This window comes from Crocuta crocuta, unplaced genomic scaffold (genome assembly GCF_008692635.1).
Source record: "Crocuta crocuta isolate KB4526 unplaced genomic scaffold, BGI_CrCroc_1.0 scaffold246, whole genome shotgun sequence".
NCBI classification, from domain to species: domain Eukaryota; kingdom Metazoa; phylum Chordata; class Mammalia; order Carnivora; family Hyaenidae; genus Crocuta; species Crocuta crocuta.
This window is the reverse complement of record NW_027531902.1, coordinates 3,491,739-3,513,230: the sequence shown is the minus strand read 5'-3', so window position 1 is coordinate 3,513,230 and position 21,492 is coordinate 3,491,739. Positions and strand designations below refer to the sequence as shown.

The 21,492-nt window shown below is 42.9% G+C and overlaps 2 protein-coding genes and 1 non-coding gene across 3 annotated transcripts in view; all 3 read right to left on the bottom strand.

Moving 5' to 3' along the window:
- ZNF513 (zinc finger protein 513) overlaps nucleotides 1–65 on the bottom strand; it is a 3,445-nt gene extending 3,380 nt beyond the window's left edge. The window contains exon 1 of the mRNA XM_077774207.1: nucleotides 20–65. The gene's annotated coding sequence lies outside the window, so the exon portion shown is untranslated. The remainder of the gene's footprint in view (nucleotides 1–19) is intronic.
- Nucleotides 66–542: 477 nt separating this feature from the next.
- Nucleotides 543–19,716, bottom strand: PPM1G (protein phosphatase, Mg2+/Mn2+ dependent 1G). The gene is made up of 10 exons (XM_077774152.1): nucleotides 19,411–19,716; nucleotides 6,468–6,537; nucleotides 5,657–5,742; nucleotides 5,186–5,318; nucleotides 4,084–4,499; nucleotides 2,942–3,079; nucleotides 2,372–2,606; nucleotides 1,864–1,993; nucleotides 1,458–1,560; nucleotides 543–1,150 (listed from the first exon to the last, which is right to left on the bottom strand). The coding sequence occupies exons 1-10, from the start codon at nucleotides 19,528–19,530 to the stop codon at nucleotides 944–946; spliced, it is 1,638 nt and encodes a 545-aa protein (XP_077630278.1). The 5' UTR covers nucleotides 19,531–19,716; the 3' UTR covers nucleotides 543–943.
- Nucleotides 13,418–13,554, bottom strand: LOC144239986 (small nucleolar RNA SNORA2/SNORA34 family). The gene has a single exon (XR_013337538.1). It is a non-coding gene; the product is annotated as a small nucleolar RNA SNORA2/SNORA34 family (small nucleolar RNA).
- Nucleotides 19,717–21,492: the final 1,776 nt, after the last annotated feature.

Genomic DNA, 21,492 nt, shown 5'->3' with positions numbered 1-21,492 from the left:
GACGGAGACCAGCTGGTACCTCCGTCCTCGCTTCCGCTTCCGCTGCCGCAGAGCCACACGGGACGCGTAGTCCGTGGAAAGCAGAAGCGGCAAAAACGACCACAGCGTGACCAGGAAGTGATTGTGACGAAAGGAAGCGACCGAGCCAATCAGAGAACAGATAGAAAACAGGCCGGTGAGGAGGGCAGGAGAAACCTCGGCCTTGCTTTCAGTCTTAGTTGCCGCCTGGCTGATTCTACCTCCCACCTGGAGTAACCAGGAAACCATTCCTGACACCAGGAGGGGGTGAGGATGAACTGTGACGCTGGGCCAGCCTGCCAGCAGCTCAGGGAGCTGCGATACCTGGGCCCCCTCTGCCCCACACATTCTTGGGACACACACATGTACATGGGGCACATGCACTGTGGGGGGCGCGCGCAGGCACGCACACGAGTGCACAGAGGAGCTTGGTAGAGCCACCAGTGAGGTCGAGTCTAGGGTCAGGGAACTCTGGGTGGGCCGGACAGGACAGCAGTACTGAAAAAAGGACACCACGGGCACAATTAGGTTTTGGCCTTTAGTCTGAAAAAGTGTTGATTGAAAGTGTACAACAGAGAGCGGGTGCAAGCGGCTGGGGGCCATGGAGCCGCCAATAAAAAAGAATGTCCTTAAATAAAGTTCACAGAGTAAAAACCAGAACCGCCAGTCTTCCCTCCAACACAACAGAGCACAGGCACAGAACCGGTGATGAGCCCCAAGGAGCAAGGAGGCGGCGGGGGAAGACAGCAGAGGCTCCCAGGCTGCTGTGCGGAGGGAGAGCCCTCTTTGGAATGGGCTGAGTAAAGCCACCCAGCTCCCCCTGCACACCTCATAACCACTGCTAAGGCTAAAGGAAAAAGACAAAACTCAGTCTCAGGTCCAGAGGGCTCAGAAAAGTCTAGGTGGGCAGGGGTCTGGACAACCATTAGTCCCGCTTGGCTTTCTTCTTATTGTCACTGTTGCCATTTTCTTCAGCCCCCTCAGAAGAGAGCACCTCCTCCAGTTTCCGCTTGCCACTCTCTGGCTGAAGGTCTGCTGTGTTTCGGGGCTTGAAGCAAATGATGATGCAGGTCATGTTGTCACACCCTGTACCGTCCCCAGAAGTGTCTGGTGCCAGGCACTGATCCAGCAGCTACAAAAGGGACAGGGCAGCTCAGCTTCAGGGTGTGAACACCTTCCTAGGAACCTAAATCCCCACAAGAGGGCTGACCGTGCTAAGCAGGGTGGCAGAAAGAGGGGAATAGGCAACACATGTCCCAAAACAGGCCACTTGGCTAGTGCAAGAGGCATGAAGATATGTTAGGGAAATACAGGAAGTGGAAATTTCTAGTCAGAGTTTGGCATCAGTCAGTAATTAACGATACTTCCCAGCTCTGGTCAAAAGACAAAAAGCCGGCTATGCAGACCAGACACCCTCTCTCCTCCACCTTGGCACTCACCTCTTCCACGATGGATGACAATAACCGAAGCTCCCCATTTTCATCACGCTGACTGATCTTTGATTGAATAAAATCTATAACTTCCTGGCTGCTCATCACATTCCTGGGGTCAAAAACAATAGACTCTTCTTTAGTCCCAACAAAGCAGAATAGAGAAGGGTAGAGAGAGGCGACAGCCCCCCAGTGCCAATGCAAACACCTATGGAGATGTCCTTCCTTGGCTCTGCCTTAGACTTGGGGATTTTGACACCAAGGTGTCTGCCTAGGCTCTAATTCTAGAGCAGCTTGAGAAAAGGTGCTGAAAGCAGCTGTTAGAGGGATGATAAAACCAAACCAGCTCAGAGACCTCTAAGAGAAGTAATGCTGCATAAAAGAGGGAATTTTAGGGCATTCCACTGGTGCTCACCATATACCATCACAGGCAATGACCATGAATTCGTGGTCGTCAGTGAGAGTCAGCACCTTGATGTCAGGAAGGGCTGAAATCATCTGTTCCTCAGGTGGCAAGTTCTTATTTCTCTTGTAGAAGTGGTCTCCTGAAGTAAAGGAATGGCTGGCTGATGAATAGTTTAGACACTCCCCACAGACTTGTGCTTAAGGCTGGTCAAGCCTTGCCGTTCATTTCCCTTCTTGACAAAGTTCCATAATCTAAGTGAATGAAAAACTGAGTTCTAGTTTTTCTAGTTGCACCCCTATTTTCAGGTTGCTAAACCTTAGATAGGTCACTCACCTTTTTCATCATCCAAAAATGGCAGCTATTTCACCTATCTCATGGAGATGTTTTAAGGACAGGGGTAATAGATACCAAAGTACTTGGCAAGGTACGTGGGTCTATTAAGATTAAAGTTTACTACTAGGTAGTCTGAAAGAGAATACGACCCCAGAAGTCTTTCCCACGCTTTCCTGGCCCTTACCAATGGCTCTGGAGAGGTTGAGGCCCCCGTTGACTCGCCCATCCATGGTGACCTTGCCACCAGCATTCTTGATGCGTGCTAGCTCCACTTCATCCTCTGGTTTGTGGTCATAGGACATGTCTAAAGCTTTGCCAGCCTCAGACACCACACAACGCGAGTCTCCTGCATTGGCTACAATCAACTGCTTCCCTCGTATCAGAGCCACCACCGCTGTTGTACCGCTGTCAGAGCCAGGCTTAAAAGGAAGAAAGGAAGCAACATGGGAGCTTCTGGACACAAGCGCTTCATTGGTGCTCCTCGACCATTCACTTATGCCTTCTCCTCTCACTGGCACCACCAAGAGAGCTTTAACAAACAGGAGGGGCATGTACTTTCCAAAGACTAGAGCATGCTTTCTTTTCTGAGCTAATTTTACCCTAAAGACCTAGTTCTGCTTGTAGCATATATCCCTGCATAACCAGGACTTCAGTACTAAGGCAGCAAGGAGATCCCCTGTCCTCAAATCACAATCAGGGAAATTACATCAGCCTCTTGGCTTTTCCAGATTCACTGCTCCCCTTCCCTACATACCTCCTCTTTGCCTTCCATGCCCGGCACCATCATCTCCTCTTCTTCTTCTTCATCTTCTTCAGCCTCCTCAGTGTCATCCTCATCCTCCTCATTCTCTGCTTCTTCACTGCTGTAGCCATCCTCTTCCTCACTGCATTCCTGCCAGAGGGATAATCCCAGGCTGCTGAGACTGGGATGACCCCCTGCCCCCCTCCCCCCAACTTGTACTCAGAACCAAGAGGCCCTGATTGGACACAGATTCTGAGAACACTGAAAGATGCAACTATACGATCATGACAGAAAAATCTAGGGGAGGGGAGAGGGCCAGATGGGTATAACTGATATCCCAAACTGGGTTTAGAAGTAACAAGTAGTAAGTCCTGGGCTCTCAGCCACAAGCACCTCTCAGGTAACATGGCCAGAAAATAAGTGGCCCAGAGAAGGAAATATCCAAAGTAACAACCTCCACTTTCTTGTTCCCTCTCAGAGACAGACTCTGGGGTGCCTAGGGTGTTAAGTGTTTGACTTCAGCTCAGGTCATGATCTCACGGTTCATGCGTTCGAGCCCTGCACTGAGCTCTGTGCTGACAGCTCAGAGCCTAGAGCCTGCTTCAGATTCTGTGCCTCCTCCTCTCTCCACCCCTCCCCTCCTCACACTCTGTCTCTCTCTCTCTCAAAACTAAACATTAAAAAACAATTTTTTTAAAAAGGAGACAGACTCTGAAAGGCTAGAACTAGATCTATTTGTTATAGTACTGACAAAGGAAGAGATAGAAGGCTAATGGTTCCTATGTTGGTAGAGATAATGAATTTAAGAAAAACCTGGAATATAGGCCTTGGGGGCTGCTATAAAAATAGAAGATGGGGGGCACCTAGCTTAGTCAGTAGAGCATGTGACTCTTGATCTTGGGGTCATGAGTTTAAGCCTCACAGTGGGTGTAGTGATTACTTAGAGAGAGAGAGAGGAGAGAGAGAGGAAAGAGAGAGGAGAGAGAGAGGAGAGAGAGGAGAGAGGAGAGAGGAGAGAGGAAGAGAGGAGGAGAGAGGAGGAGAGAGGAGGAGGGAGGGGGAGGGAGAGAAGGAAAAGAGTTGAAAGCTACGTATGGTGACCAAACAGGCCCCTTCTGCAAATTCAGCAGCTGTCTGCTCCCACTGGCCCTTACCTCACTGTCTTCCTCTTCCTCCTCTGCCTCATCTGACTCATCCTCACTGTCCTCAAAGAACTTGGACTTAGCAATTCGAGGCAGCTTGTCAGAGGCTGAAGAGCAGGAGGGCCCAGCCTCACCAGTGGGAGTGCCAGGCTCGCCACCTTGGCCTGCCTCAGTCCCACGTTCTGAGTTGGAGGAAAGGCCTGTGTGGGCCTTGGCTGTGGGGCCATTTTCCTCTGAAGAAGTTTCCCTAGATGGGTCCTCAGGTCCTGCTTCCCCATTGAGGCCCTGGGACCCTGGTTCCTCGCCTGTCCCAGCTCCAGATTTGCTGTGGGGAGCACCCTTGTGACAGTTCTGCCCATAGCGCGTCAGCAGCTCTTCAATAGTCATGGTAGCCTCTTCATGCAGCAGTGCAGCTTCCTCATTGTCCACTGCAGGGAAGAGGCTGAATCAGTACCCCCACACCAGACTCTTCATAGGATCGGCCCCTCTTCCTGCATCCAAGCCCTTGCAGGCCTGAGTTCCAACTTCCCCACCCCTGCCTACTCCTAAGGCTCCCCTCACCTATCAAGTCTCAGAAGACCCCTTTGGTTTCTTCTCAGGTAATGTCTGCCTGCAGAGACTTCCTTTAGTCTTTGTCTTTCACCCTCTTCTTAGTCAAAGGAACACTAGTTACTATAGTTCTCTTATCACTTCTCATTTTTGATTGATAAGTTAGAAACCTCATTATGGCTGAGGACCCAGGAAGCCCACAATGCTAGTCTTAGGCCTACAGCCCAGGCTTAAGGACTGGCTCCTGAGGCTAATGACAGTTCCTGCCTAGGAAAAAAAAACGTCACATAAACATTAACAGGAACCAGAGAGACCCTACCACAATGACAAAAGATAATATATATAAAATGCTTAGAACTCTGGATACTAGACACAAAGGTTAATTTTTTTCTCCTTTCATAACCTCATGTAGTGTAGGAAAAACATAAGGTTCTCTAATGTGGGGACTCCCCAAGTCCCTATGAAGTCATCCTCTCTTAGAATTGATACTGAAATAATATACATTAAAGAAGAGTTCTTTAAAATGCAGATTTCCTCTCAAATAAGGGATGCTAGCCACACTCACCATCATCTTCATCAGCTACTTTTTCTTTTTCATCTTCATCCTCAGTGGGTCGCCCTGCAATCTGTGCCAACTCCTTTATGACTTCCTCAGTGGTCAGTTTGGCGTCAATAGCCAAGAAGGCATCTTCTAATGCCTGGATAGAAGCAAAATAGTAGAAGGCAAGTGTCAGAAAAAGTACAGGAGGTACAAAATGAATTGCCTATATACAATGCAGGTACAAAAACAGCATGCAAGTCACAGTGTAATCTGCAACATGAGGAGACACTCACACATAAATAAACAGTTCAGAGACCTGGGAATAATGAGGCAGCTCTAAAAAGGCTCAAGTAGGGATAAAATGTTTGGGGCACAGAATTCTTTAAGAAATGCAGTAAACAGTAGCTTACTGGCAACAAGAAAAGAAACACCATGGGATTGGGAAACAAGGGAAAACCTACAGAAGTAGAGAAGGAGCACTGTGAAAAGACAGACCTTTTGTAGCTTGCCTTCTTTGTAGGCCTTCTGATCTTTGATGATATCAGGAAGATATTTGGCACAGTACAAGGCAACTTCCTCCCCTAGAAGACAAGTAAGGTCACCCAGAGCCCTGCTTCCTACATATAAAGTAATATAATATTTATATGCCATACTGGACTGAACCCTAAGGGCTGAGGAAATGGTTATCTTATACAACTGAAACATATTTGAAAGACAACTGTTGGGGCGCCTGGGTGGCTCAGTCGGTTAAGCGTCTGACTTCAGCTCAGGTCATGATCTCATGGTTTGTGGGTTCGAGCCCCGTGTCGGGCTCTGTGCTTATAGCTAGCTCACAGCCTGGAGCCTCCTTCAGATTCTGTATCTCCCTCTCTGTCTGACCCTCCTCTGATCATGCTGTCTCTCTCTCTCAGAAATAAATAAAACATTAAAAAAAAAAAAAAAAAAAAGACAACTGTTTAGGCAGTTCTGATCCAGGAAATGGATTTCACCATCAACTCTCTCAGGGCTATATTAATATACTTTTTGTCTTTTCTTACCTGTATACTTAATTCTCATTGGGAAAAAGATAAACTGCAATATAGGAAGAGGCTTTTCAGATTAAAACAAGGCCTGGTGAGATTATAAACCCATACAATATCTTGTTAGGAAGGTAGAATGGCAGAAAAGAGGAAAAAAAGCACTAGGAATGGAAACAATATCTTACGACCAGAACCTTGGAAAGGAAAAGAACAAAGGATCTGTTCTTGCCCTCTAAAGTCTGGAACTAGGGTCCAAGAATGTCACCAATATGATCTACTAATATTACCTCCATGTCCATCATAGACAGAAAACATGGCTGTCTCACTGTCCAGCTCAGGAATACAGTTGTGAGCATCCTAGGAAAAAGAGAGCATAATTAGCATTTCTCAAGGTCAAAGGATGTTCTTCCTTGTGCACCTCAGGTCATGAAGATCTCCTTCATACCTTAATCTCACTAACCCTTCCCTGGCTGACCTAGATGGCCTAGAAATAAGAAAGGAAAATGGGATGATAAAATAAGAAAAGCAGTAAAGGGGAGGGAGAAAGGAATGGGAGGCAAGGGAGGGAAGGAGAGGAGGGAAGGGAGAGAGATGAATCAGGTCACTACCTCTGCAGTCTAGCAGCCTCAGCCTAGGAGATCTCAGAGTCCAGATGGCAGAATGTCTGGCTGTTGGAACTCTAGACCTGACCCCTTTGGATTTGTGGTAACTATGGGAAGAACTAGAGTAAAGGATCTTTAAAGTCACTTCCAGGACCATTCTATGAGTCAGTGAACTTCAAGGAAGAAAATCTTAGGGAAGATAGCAAAAAAGAGACCCAAGGGCATTACCAACCTGAGAAGTTTCTGGGGGAATCATAAAACAGCCTAAGTGAAAGCACTAGAAATTTGTAAAACTATATATACTTATACTGGCACTTTCCCAAAGCACCATCTAAATAAATTATTCCCTCTTCTAAGTTTAACTCAAGAAGTTACCCTCAGGCTAGGCGGAAGCTATATTTACAAAAGAATCTTCCCAAGAAATAATATTCTTAAACTACACTGTGTGTGTATTTGTTAACTAAAATTTACAATGCCCCATGTGATCAGCCATCCCACCTCCTACTGCAAGGTGGAAATGAGGTATCATTCAATGCTGATGGCACAGTATGCCTAAAGAGAAGTCTGCAATGGCCCTACTGCAGCAACATGTGGTTGGAAGAACTGGAACTGATCAAATTCTTCTAATAACAAAACTCCACCACCCCCAAACAAATATTCCAGGCTGTGCCGTAGTTCAAGCCAAGACCGCTGAACCAGGGGGGTATGTGCCACAGCTTACTCTGCCCCATCTAGGAAAACAATCGCACCTCCCTTTTAGTTACTTTCTACAAACAAAAAGAATATCATCAACTCTTTACTTTAATTGATTACCCTTGTGTAAGTCAGTGGTTCTCCTTCCTCTTTCTGGCATTTAAAATTTTCTAGTTATATCAAGTCTTAGGAAATCAGTACAGCGGTTCTTCCATTGTCCCTGAAATAAGACTATGCCTTTGTTATGCAAATCTAGAAAATAAAAGCTATTTTTCTTAAGTTTATTTATTTTGGAAGGGGGCATACGCAGGGGAGGGGCAGAGAGGAGAGAGAGAGAGAATCCCAAGTAAGCTCTGCACTGTCAGCACAGAGCCCAATGCAGGTGCTCAACCCATAAATCGTGAGATCATGACCTGAGCCAAAATCAAGAGTTGGACACTTAACCAACTGAGCCACCCAGAAACCCCAAAAATAAAAGCTATTTTAAGGTAGTAAATGACAGAATGGAAAAAAGCTATTTTGTATTTCCCTCTGATTGAGTTCAGGAGAAAGTGTCCCAGAATCTAATGGGCTGCCATGGAGGGCACACAATGGCCTATCTAAGGTTGTCAATAACTGGCTCTGCATCTCATTCCCAGGATCCAGAGAGCACTACAGACCACAAGTCAACTTCTCCCTCTTCCAACCACTCCACAACCAGCCACACTGGCCTCCCTTCCATCTAAGCCAGGGTTAGACCTTACTGAACCTACTTCTTTTCTACACTCTTTGACTTATATGACTGCTCCAGCATTCTCCACCAGTGGTTCTCAGACTCCATTTGTTCATTCACTCATTTCTTCATCAAATATCTGTCTATCTGTTATGTGCCAGAATCAGTTCTGGGTATTTGGGATATATCAGTGAATAAAAAGAAGACCTGCACTTCATAAAAAAAACCTTACATTCTCATGAAGAATATACACATAAACACAATAAATAGGTAAATCATATAGCATGATGATATAACTCCTACAGAAAGAGGACAGTGCTATGGAATAGAGGCTAGAATGAAAGAGGACTGGGTTGGATTACAGAAAAGTGGTGGGAGAAATGCACCAGCAAAGGTACAAGTGCATACAGGCTTCCTAAAGCCGTAAGAAACTATACCTCAGCAGTCACTACATAAGTCTTGCTGTAAGTATCTAATTAGTTGTGGCCGAACAGTTGTGTCATATCGATGTTGACTTTAATTCTGTTGATTTTGTAGTATGGTTTGTTGGCATGGAAGTTATGTCCAGTGCTGTTTGTACACATTTAAGTAACATTAAATTAAAACTGTCTTAGTGTATTCTGGAGTTCCACAAGTACTGCTTTCCTTAAAAAAAAAAATCCATGGAAGATCTCCAAGATATTTTGTTAAATAAAGAAAGTAAAGTGCAGAAGGAAAGCAAGTACAGAATGATATATTTAGTAAACTGCTTTTGTATAAGAAGAGGGAGCATGGCATAGATATTTGTCTTTTCACACTGTAATACCACATGGATACATAGAAAACTAAGAAAAGCAGGTAACTGTGGGATGGGAGTGAGACTGAGCCATGGGAATGTTTAGCTTTTTCAAAAGTAAATTGGGGCGCCTGGGTGGCTCAGTCGGTTGGGCGGCTGACTTTGGATCAAGTCATGATCTCACGGTTCGTGGGTTCGACCCCCGTGTTGGGCTCTGTGCTGACAGCTAGCTCAGAGCCTGGAGCCTGCTTCAGATTCTGTGTCTCCCTCTCTCTCTGACCTTCCCCTTCTCACGTGCGCACTCTCTCTCTCTCTCTCTCTCTCAGAAATAAATAAAAACGTTAAAATTTTTAAAAAGTAAATTAAATTTTTTAGGAGACTCAATATATCACTGAGAAACTAGTCCAACTAATTCTAGGGAGGGAAAAGCAGTCTTCTTGTCTACTCTTTCCCAGTGGAATAGGACAATCAATCAGTCTTTCTTTCTCTGTCCTGCAATGCGACTCTAAATCAAAGCTGTATCATCTCCTTTTAACCCACACCTCTATTCAAATGATCTTTTTTACTTCCTCATCTGTTTCTCACAAAAGCATGTGACACTGAAGCAGATCCAGCCTCAGTGAACATATGAAAAAGTACTTAACCTCAACAGCAATGAAATGAACATTAAAAACAAGGAAATATCTTTTTGTGCAAATTAAAATAAGGAAAAAGATTAGTTAACAACCAGTGGTAATAAGAGTGAAGTAAAAACACATCCTGATCAGCAAGAATATAAGTTAGTACAGCCTTTCTGGAGCACAATTTGGTAATAAGTATCAAAATTTCAAACGTGCATGCCCTTTGATCTAGTAATTGGACTTCTAAAAGTTTATTTTATGGAAGTAATAAGACAAGGGTACAAGAATATAAGAATGTTCATTACAGCATTATTTATAATAAAACATTATTAACATCGAAATATCCATGAAGGGATTAGATTACAAGTAGTACATCCCTCCAACAGAATACATGCAATTAGAAATAAATACGTGTTAATTTAGAAATAAGTTCACAATATACTAAGTGATAAAAAGAGAAAAAAAGCACCTGTATGTATATGCGAGGAGTCTGGAAGACCACATTATATATCAAACTGAATGCAGAGTTAAGAGTTGGGTAATAATTATTTTCTACTTTTCTACATTTAAAATTCTTGTACAATATCCCATATTATTCCAGTTTGAATGATTATGACAATAAAACGAACCTATGAACTGTCTCTTGAATTGCCACGCTACAATATACTGCATGATTGCTGGCCAGCTATCTCTTGGTGTGCCTCCATCTTCTCTTCTATGATAGAGGAATGCCTAACATAGATTCATCTTATACCTTGAGGTCTCAGTTCCCAGAACTACTCCACATTACCTTCCCTTCTACTGCCTGGTGAGGCTTTGGATCTATATTATCACTTGGAACTACCTTCTCTAAGCACTTTAGTGTCCCCTTTTGCATCTCTGTTCATTGCCTCTATACCTTTACCCTTGCTTTTCTTTCTCTCTGACCCTTTCTGAGCCAGAGCCAAGTATTTCAACACTGTCTCTTAGCAATCTAGAAAAACTCATCCAACCTCGTATAACCCGACCAACTGCTTTCTTTACGCCTGAATCAGAGCCACTAAGTATTGCTAGTCATAAAATGTCATGAAATCATGTTGACTGTGCACCTACTTCCATCATTCAGTATTTTGTGTGTGTGTCTTGCATAGATGCTTAAATATATTAACTGCAGCCAGTCATAAACCCTTCCTACACTGTTCAAGTTCTCAATGTTCTTCTTTCACTCTTAGCAGATGAGCTAATCTCTTACTTTACTTAGATCAAGGTCATATATCAAGAACTACTTCATCACCTCTATTCTACCTCAAAATTTCTCTACAGCTTTACCTAATCTCTCCTTCACTTCTGGGGGCAGCGTTTCTTCGCTTTTTATTGTTGTTTGTTTGTTTTTTAATTCAACAAAGCATCCATTAAACCATTTATTGGCAACTGGTTAAAATGATCTTTTTTTTTAGATTTACATGCTTAAACTCCTCACTCCAAAACCTTTTCCTTCAAGATCTTACTACACAGAGCAGGCAATAACAATAACAGCAACCCAAATAGCCATTTTGCAGGCTTCATTTTTCCCAACTATTGTATTATAATTATATAGTAAAAACCATGTCAGCTTTCCTGAAAGTTCTTGTGGGTTCTGTGAAGTTCCAACTGCCTGTTTCTATAGGATGCCCCTCTCCACTTCAAACTTAACATATATAATCCAAAACTCAGCAGGCTTCAAAAACTCAGAACTTCCCCTACAGGTCTTATTTCTGTTCATGGAATCTTTCCTATGCAACACTTAACACCAGTCCTCCTTGACTTCCTGGCTCTCTGCCACCATCCATCACCAAGTCCTACTAAGTTTTCCTTCATGACTTTGTTTATGGATTACTCTACTTTTTTTTTTTTTTAATGTTTTTTATTTATTTCTAGGAGAGAGAGAGCGAGCGTGAGCAGGGGAGGGTCAGAGAGAGAGGGAGTCACAGACTGAAACAGGCTCCAGGCTCTGAGCTGGCAGTCAGCGCAGAGCCCGACGCGGGGCTCGAACCCACGAACCGCGAGATCATGACCTAAGCGAAAGTCGGACGCTTAACCGACTAAGCCACCCAGGTGCCCCTGGATTACTCTACTCTTAATAGCATTTTATATTCTCTCCTGCCTCTATTCTCTGCCCCTGTAATCCAGCCTACATACATCCAGATACCAGATTATCCAGATACCAATATTTTATTGATAGAAACTTCAATGGATTCTACTGCATATAAGATTAATTCCGCACAACTTGCAAGCAGCTTAAGGCACTCAATCATCATTCCTACCCATCTCTATAACCTAATCTCTAACCTTTCATACCAGTCCCCAAAAGAAACTACTCCACTCTTGGTAGTAAGCATGACTCAGTCTTTCCTCTTTGTAATATCCTTCTTTTCCTTCCACCTTCCTCCTCTCCTTTTGTCCCAATTTATACGTTCTCCATAAGGTCCAGTTAGTCTCACCACCTCTAAGAGATCTTTCTCAAGCACACCAATGCTCTGATTATTCCCCTCTCTAAGCTCAGCATATACTATCTTGTATTGTTAACCAGCATTCCATGGGGGAAAAGAGAGTCATAGGTCCAAAACTAGATTGTAAACCAGCACGAAAGCAAAAACTGTCTTAAATGTCTTTACAGCTTTCAGGCCTAAAACTACATTCTGCAACATCATAAGACTTCCGTGTCCATTTATGATGGTGAGTCTCCAGTTGCCTCAGGACAAATACCTTATAGATGCCTCCTCCTTCATTTCCTACTCTAAAGCTAGACACGTATCATAAAACAATAACCACTGATAGTCTGGAGATGACTCAGAACACACAGGTCACCTGAGTCAGGATTCTTAGGCCCTGCCTTACTTAAATCATGTCTCACACAGAACCCTTTGACCTTCTGGACAACAAATGGATCTGTATGAATAAAAGCCTGGTTATCCTGCCTGATGTCAGTCTCCTAAGGTTATAAATACATCCATAAATGTTCTGTTTCACTGGATGCAAAAACATTTAGATTTATGATGTATATATTTATCTAAAACTTTACAAACCAAGATAAAAAGGTTGAAGGTGGTTGGGAGGGGAACTATGTTTTCGGTTTTAAAAAGTCATGTATTACTACCTGACTTTTAAAATTATACGCATATATTACTTCAGTGAATAGAATGAACATTTTGTGTGTATCTAAAATATCTATGTTGAAATGTAATTCCCAATGTGATGTTATTTGGAGGTGGGGTGTTTGGAAGGTAATTAGGTCATGAGGGAGGAGCCCTCATGAATTAGATTAGTGCCTTTATAAAAAGACCCCAGAGAGCTCCCTCACCTTGAAAATACATCTAGAAGGCAGCCATCTATGAACCAGAAAGTGGGCCCTCAGCAGACACCTTAGTCTTTGACTTTGCAGTAAGGTCTTGAAGATATATTTGTATACCCACGTTCACAGCAGCTTTATCCATAACAGCTAAAAGGTAGAAACAACCCAAGTGTCCATCAACAAATGAATGGATAAAGAAAATGTGGTATACTCATACAATGGATAGTCAGCCTTAAAAAGGACATTTTGACACATGCTATAACATTGAACCTTGAGGACATTGTGCTAAGTGAAATAAACCAGTCACAAATGAACAAACGTGTTTTTCTATGAGGTACCTAAGATAGTAAAATTCATAGAAACAGGAAGTAAAATGGTTGCCAGGAGCTGGTGGCAGGGGGAATGGGGAGCTGTTTAACTGGTGGAGTTTCAGTTTTGCAAGATGAAAACACTTCTGGAGACTGGCTGCCCAACAGTGTGAATATACTCAACACTATTGAACTGTACATTTTTTTTTTCTTATTCAGATGTTTCTTTCTAATGAACTGACCATTACATTTCCAAAGTTCTGAAATGGCCAACAGACCATAGAAAGACATTTCTTTAGGCTCCTGCTTGAAACCAACAGCTTCAACAAACTGCTGGCCTTGATTCAGGGCCAATGAACTGTGCATTTTTAAACGGTTTAAGATGATAAATTTTATGTTATGTATATTTTACCACAGCTTAATATTAAACAAACACACACACACACACACACACACACACCCCTTCCCACAAAGAAAAGCCCAGTCTCAGAAGGCTTCACTGGTAAATTCTACCAACTATTTTTAAAACAATAATACTAACTCTTCACAAACTCTTCCAATGTACAGAAGAGGCGGCAACATTTTCCAATTCATTCTATGAGGCCAATATTATCCTGATACCAAAACCACACAGACATCACAAGAAAACTAGACTTTATATTGTTAAAGGTAGCAATATTCCTCAATTGACTCCAGAGATTCAGCACGAGCCCTGTCAAAATTCCAAGTGCCTTTTGCACAGAAATTGACAAGCTGATCCTTAATTCATAGAGAAATACAAGGGACCCAGAAAAGAAGAAACGAGAAAAAGAACAAAGTTGGAAAACTCACACTTTCTAACCTTCCTAACTTCAAAACTTATCACAAAGCTATGGTAACCAAGAGAGTGTGGTACTAGCATAACAATAAGTAGATAGATCAATAAAATGGAATTAAGAGTCCAGAAATAAACTCCCATTATTTGTAGTCAGATGATCTTAACAATGATGCCAAGATAATTTAATGAGGGAAAAGAATGACCTTTTTAAAAACAGCTTTTTTAAATGTTTATTTTTGAGAGAGAATGGGAAGGAGGGGAAAAAGCAGGGAAGGGGCAGAAAGAGAGGGAGAGACAGAGAATCTGAAGTAGGCTCTGTGCTGAGCCCAACACAACGCTCCACTCACAAACCATGAATTATGACCTGAGCCAAAGTCAGCCACTTAACCGGCTGAGCCTCCCGGCACTCAAAAGAATGACCTTTTTAACAAATGCTGCTGGGACAAGTAGATATCTATATGCAAAAGAATGAAATTGGACTCTTCTTTACACCATTCACAGAAATTAATTCATAATGGATGTGAAAGCTAAAACTATAAAACTCTTAATAGAGAAACTGGACTTCATCAAAATTAAAAATTGTCATGCTTCAAAGGACACGAATAAGAAAGCAAAAAGTACCACAGAATAGGAGAAAATATTTGCAAATCATATCTGATAAGGAATTGTGTCCAAAATATATAAAGAACCTTTATATCTCAATAAAAAGATAAAACAACCCAATAAAAACAAAGAATCTGAATAGACATTTCTTAAAAGATATATATGTGGCAATTAACACAAGAAAAGATGCTCAAACATAATAAGCTACCAGGGAAATACAGTAAAAACCACACTGAGATACCATTTCACACCCACTAGAATGGCTATATTAAAAAAGATGATAACAAGTGTAGGGAGGATGTAGAGAAACTGACACCCTCCTATATTGCTGGTAAAAATGTAAAATGGTGCAACCACTTTGCAAAAGAGTTAGGCATCTCCTCAAAATGTTAAACATGGAGTTACTGTATGACACAGCAATTCCACCCCTAGTGTATATTCAAAATAAAAAAAAACTTATTTCCACATAAAAATTTGTAAATGTAAGTTCATACCATTATTCATCATAGCCAAAATGTGAAAATACAAATATCCCTCAACTGACGAAATGATAAACAAAATGTCCACACAATGGAATATTATTCAGTAAAAAAGAATGAAGTACCGATTCATGATACAACATGGATGACTCTTAGAAATATTGTTTAGTAAAAGGCAGACATAAAAGGTGACATATTTATAATTCCATCTATGTGAAATGTTAAAAATAGATAAATACATGGAATATCATGTAAATTAGTGGTTGACAGGGATTAGAGGAGGGGAGACAGGGAATGACTCGTAATGGTTAAATGATTTCTTCTTGGGGTGATGAAAGTGTTCTAAAATTGATAGTGGTGATGGCTGTACAACCCTGTGACTACATTAATCATTGAAATGTACACTTTACATGGATATGGTTTGTGAATTATATCTCAATAAAATGCTTTAAAAAGAAATCTATATTTAATTTTTGAAGTTTATTCATTTTGAGAGAAAGAGAGAGAAAGAGAGAGAAAAAGAGCACACCCAAGTGGGGGCAGGACGGGGAAAGAGAGAGAATCCCAAACAGGATTCTCAGCACTGTCAGTGTGGAGCCCCGATGTGGGGCTCAAACTCCTAACTGTGAGATCATGAACGGAACCAAAGTCGAATGCTTAACCGACTGTGCCACCCAGGCACCCCATATATATTTTTTCAAGTACTATATAGGATTAAAGGTTGGTAGACTCCATCTCTGAACAGGATCTAAAGGGAAACCAAAAACTCCACTGAAATTAGTACTCAGTTTAAAGCATGTCATTACACATCAGTGATGCTTCAAGTTCAGTTCTAAAGGTTTATGTTTCCAGACAGCATAATTTTAAGAACAGCTTACAATGGCAAGAACTACTGATCAGATCTATTAAACTTCTACACTCAAATTCAAAGCAAGTTCCTTACCTTACCTCTCAAAGTACAATTCCAAGATGATTAACCCAATAGAGGGTCAGGGGAAAGAAACAGTAGTAACATTTGCTTTGTAATTGGGCAATAGAAATAATTTATGTAAAATATTCTTGAAATCTTGAGGAATAAATTCTGATTGCAACTTCCTGTTGCTTAAAAACTTATAAAGGAATCGTATAGTAGAAACAATTTCTCCATATGCATGGATATGCATTTGATATCATTTCATACTATCTCTGATTTGTGAAGAATAGGTACTACATGCTAATCAAATGCCCTTTTATAAAAGTTGCTTAACTGCATCCTAGACAAAGGAATTCTGATCTGATTCGGTAAATAAAAAGTGTTTTAAGATACAGAGAGGAGGCACTAATCTGGGGACCAAATAATAAATGCTCTTCAGCCTCAGATACCCACTCTCTCTTAAGCAGAACCCCACAGGATTCCTGTGGTATATAAAACCCAGTTTATATTTTGCCTCATTAATACAATGACTGAAACTGTCATGTACCTTAAGAATTTTCTGCTTAACATGATCTACAATCAATTCTAGATGACCCCTCTATGACCACTAATAAGCCAGCTTCTATATGGCAATAAACAGCTAGTCTACTCAAAAGTATATTCTAAGTATTAATACTGCCTTTTAAAGAAGGCAAATATATTTCATAGAATTTTAAAAAATCCTAACTCCCCATAGAAAGCAGTTTTGTCACCTCCAGAGAGCCTCACAACCCAAAACTAAAAGTATCCATGTCCCTTAAAACTACATCAACTCAAACCGTTTTCAGATTTGATTTCTCATTAGCCACCAAAAACTCAGAGCCTTTCCATATATATTTCTCAGGCACCCTTCCACAACCTACCTGTTAACCCCCAAAATACATACCTCAACCAGCTTGAGGGTCCCTCCAAACCATGGAGAAGGAAGAAGGGAAGGGAACATCAACTGTGGTATTTTGTTTACCCCTCCTCAAAACACCCTGGTTCCACAGCAAGAGGGGCTGGAGAGAGGCAGAAAGTATAAAATGCCAGCTATTGATAGTTGCCATCCTTGCCTCAAGAGAAGGGGTAAAACAGTACTAAGGCTGAATCTATTCATCAATCAGGATTTTAGCAACCTTTTGTAATGTGTATTGGCATGATAAACTTACCTCAAAGGTTCATTAGGACCAGGCAATTAAGGTCAACAGACTTAATAAACTGGTGGAATTGAGTCCTAAGGCTTAAGAAGAACAGGTGTGTACACTTTCTGAAAAGACAGATTCACTTAAGAGGCTACAAGTCATAGTTACTTTATTGCCATAGCGAAGAAACTATGTTAATACTTTGAACACAAAGGAACCAAAGCCAAAAGGAAAACTACTGATACAGCAGAAAAGGATCCCAAGCAGGGCTTCAAGAGGGTCTGATTAAGTATATTTAACCATTCAAACAAAGGTAAATTCAGAAGCAGCTTAATAGGAAGATTTTAAAACCTGAACTGGTTACCTCTCAGGAAGATTAGGATCTAAGAAATAGTCTAACAAGATCTCTACAAACAGCTGGTGATGAAAAAAAGTCATTTTGTAATTACCAGAGGAGAAACCAAAAATAAAGGGAAATACCTTGCAGAGAAACACACAGCACAGAATCACTGGGCAAACAACTTGGAAAACTAAATATCCAATCAACTCAGTAAACTAGAAAGAAGGGTATCTCCCCCCCCCCAATAAAGAAAAACTGCAGCAGAGGGTGGAAAATAAGGACCGAGAAACCTGAAGGAAAAGCCTTCTCACAGTAATGTGAGAATAAAGTCACCTCAAATCTTACAATATTAACAGAAAACGCCAAAGAAATGGAACCTCCAATAGCAACTAACCCAAACCCTAGCCTTACATTAAGGTTTTCCTTTTGCGGCTATTATCCAGATATTTCTAATACTCAGACAGTTACATTTACCAAGGACCCAGTAAGCTCAATACTGAGCACCACACTGAAATGTGAACGCCGTGCTTCAGGTTGGCACAGATGAGAACAGTGTCCAGTTAAGTGTCTTGAACATTTTCATCCCACAGATTCTTCCCACCAAGAAATAAATGTCCTAACCTTTCTGGGTCTCAATTTCTGAGCTGTAAAATGCGGGAGCCAAATTAGATGAGCCGAGCCACAGGATCCCCTTCATTGTTGAAATGTTATAGCTAGTGACAGAATTGTTTAAGGTCTGCTGTGGGTATAAAATTGGAGTCTGAGAACAAACCGTTGAAGTTTATACTGTCATTCCAGAGCTAACCACAGGGAGGAGCGAGGGATTTGAAGAAATTCCCGAGGGAGACACTATTAGGCTGTTACCTGAAGCCCACCTAGTAAGTGGATAAACCCTTAATCGCAGAAATAATTAGAGCATTTCCCTGGCCCTTCTGCCTAGCTCTCACACTACTCACAAAGACATGTCTTACACATGTCTTTCTATCTTTCCTTCCTACCATGATTTTTCCTGTTCTCCCTTGTAGTTTCACATCCATTTTGCCCAATACTACTCCTTTTTTATCCAGAAAATTTCCACCTTCCCCTTTCATTCAGAAGAAATTTTCTAGAAAAGAAAATTCCGTTCTTTATAGGTTATAATAAAATGGTTACAAGTCAAGGAAACTATAAACTACAGTAAGCACAAGCACATGACAATTACAGAGTAAGTTTCAGAAAAATCCCGAGGGGAAAAAATATCAAGCATAATAAAAAAGTAATGATACCGACGGACACAACTCAAGTTTTCCAAAGGTCGTAAAAGGCCCTGAAGAGAATACAAACGGGTGACACTAAGGGCGAGCTTCTGAAATTAACATTTGGTGTCCAGAGCCAAGCAACTCGGTGTAAAGCATTTGAAACGGACTTGCCTAGGCTTCCTTTCACTGTCAAGCTCCTCGTCTAAAAAGGCCTCTCACACCACATATTTAAGGAGGGAAAAAAGTAGTCACTCGCGTCTATTCTCTTCTTCCTCGCAAAAGTAAATGAATAAATAGTCTTTCTTTTCATCTTAACTCCCACACTGCACCTCACACCGTTTATGAGCCTGGAGGGCTGGGCTGGCAGGAGAGGATGGCGCGAAGGCACGAGAGGGCGATCAGTGGGCGGAAGGTGCCTCTCCCCACATGGCAGAGCTCTCGCCGCCCAACTGGCCACCGGCACACGGTCCCCAAACACCTGCAGTTCCCTCTCGGCTCCGGGCCCACTTTCGCTGCCGCCCGTCAAACTGCCGCCGCAGCCACAGCTGCACGCTCCCGATACGGACCCTTCCCCGGGGATGACCCCATCCCCCCGCTCCCTTTCTCCGTCAGGTTCCCGCCCTGCAGCGGCCCGCCTCTGGGCCTCTCCCGCCTCACCTCCATGGAGACGCGCCAGCCTTGCATGGCGGAGAAACCGTAGGGCAGCGGCAGGCGCGAGGCGCCGACCCCGTCCCCGGAGCACTTCACCGTGTTGGGCTGGGAGAGGTAGGCACCCATGGCGGCTGCTGGCCGGCGGCCTCAGGAGTAGGCGAGCGGGACGCGACCCGTGCCGGCGCCGGAGCCCCGGGGGCGCGCGTGGCAGGAACGGGCCCGGCGGCACGGCCGACACAAGGTGCCGGTGAAAGGCGCGAGGCCGGCCAGGAGGCGGTAACGGGACGGGAGCAGAGAGGGAGCGGAAGCGGAAACGGCGCCGCTCCANCGGCCGCAGCCTGCCACCCGCGGCCCGGCCAGCGGCTGGCCGCCTGGAGCTGTCCCTTACTGTACCCCGCTCTCCCCGCGCCCCGCCTTCGCTCCCCTACCCCGGCCTCTCGCGTGTTTGTCTGAAGCTCTTTCGTGTGGGACCCGGCGCTCCGGCTCCATCCCCCAGTGTGTCAGCTCCCTCTCCCCATCGCGGGCTCAGACTCCGCAAACCCGCCTGATTCGGCTCAATTAAAGTTAACTAGCCATTTGCTCTGAGCGCTTGAAATACCTGGCCCGGCCTTATGAGAGAGTTTTTCTGACAAAAGAAAGTGAAAAACCTCGATCTGTAACATCATACGAGTTAATACAATGCAGAAATGTTTGGCACAGTCTCTGCAGGGTGAGAAGAAATCAAGGGAGAGGAGAACGAGCTGTTGCTTGACGTCCTCAGGATGCCCCAGGAGTGCATTAGGAGGGGGAGAAGAGAATAATGTTACAAGATTGCAGGAGTGCGAAAAGAATGTAAACTGCATTTGGGAGGATTTTTAAGGAAGCTGGCTGGCCTCCTTGGAAAGGGATTTTAAGTCGTAATGTTACACAGAGTAGAGATAGTCGTAACGCCAAGACGGGTAATTTGGGCTTCACTGTTATCCTGGTGTAGCATTTTTGGACTGTTGTAGTCATTGTGTGCAGTGTAGATTGGAGGAAGAAAGTCTGGAGACTAACTGGTTAAAGGGCTCTTAATCTAAGCATGAGATGAGAAGGGCTGGAACTAAGGTGGTGATGGTGGAGATAGAGATGAACAAGTGAGACCATAAGAAATCAGGATTTTGTAATAGATTGGATTCAGAGGATCAAGAGAAAAGGGAAATTGGCCAAACTATGAGCAGATTGATTCTTTTAAAATAGAAAACGAATTATGCTTCCTCCTGCTCTTCAGATAGTCCAGATTCCTTAACATAGCTTACCAGACACTTCATGCTTGAACTAGCATATCTGTCGCACTTTCTCTCCATTTCCATGACTGCTTAAAGCCTCAGCAGTACATCTTTGGGTTCCTCCAAAGCCATGCTTTCTCCTCCTATGCCTTTATCTATCAAACACACCTCCACATCCACCCATCTTTGTCATCCTCCAAGACATCTTCTCTAATATCCATATACTAGCTTGGGTTCCCCATTTGTTTGTCTTTCCTGAAGCCTTTATGAAGGCAGAAACCCCATCAAACCTAACCATTGTATACCCCAACATCCCTAGCACAATTCTTGGATGTGCTCAATATTTTTGTTGAATAACACCAAGGTTTTGACCCCAAATGACAAAAATTGGTGGAGCCATTAACAGAAAATGGTGTGGCATTGGTGCGTGTGTACTAGTTTGGGGGAGAAAATGGTGGGTTCAGTTTAAGGTGACAACTAGATATCTAAACATTGAAAACATTGAAGTTGGGCTATGAGGGTAGAGGATGTTAGAAAGGCCCCGTAGGTCATGGTGAACCTAGATGAGATCTCTGTACAAGGCAGTGTAACAGGAACATGAAATTGCTCAGCCTCCTTTCCCTCCCCCCCGCCCAAGAATGGAATGTGACATTATGAGAAAAAAAAACATAAGTTTTGAAATATATTAACCTAACTGGTCATTCACAAGTTGTTATTCTCTCTCAGGCTCAGTTCCTCAAGGAAAACATAACAATACCTACTTTTTCAGATTGCTTTAAGGATAAGAGGAGCTGAATACAAAGTGTTGAGTTTGCATAAATGCTGTGCTATTCAACCATAA

What these genes read in the sequence shown, in the direction of transcription:
- PPM1G (XM_077774152.1), bottom strand. Translation starts at nt 19,530, where the DNA reads ATGGGTGCCTACCTCTCCCAGCCCAACACGGTGAAGTGCTCCGGGGAC. An exon ending in GCTGGCGCGTCTCCATGGAG is followed by an intron (nt 6,538 to 19,410) that starts GTGAGGCGGGAG and finishes TCTTTTTCCTAG; the next exon opens with GATGCTCACAACTGTATTCC. An exon ending in TGTCTATGATGGACATGGAG is followed by an intron (nt 5,743 to 6,467) that starts GTAATATTAGTA and finishes CTTGTCTTCTAG; the next exon opens with GGGAGGAAGTTGCCTTGTAC.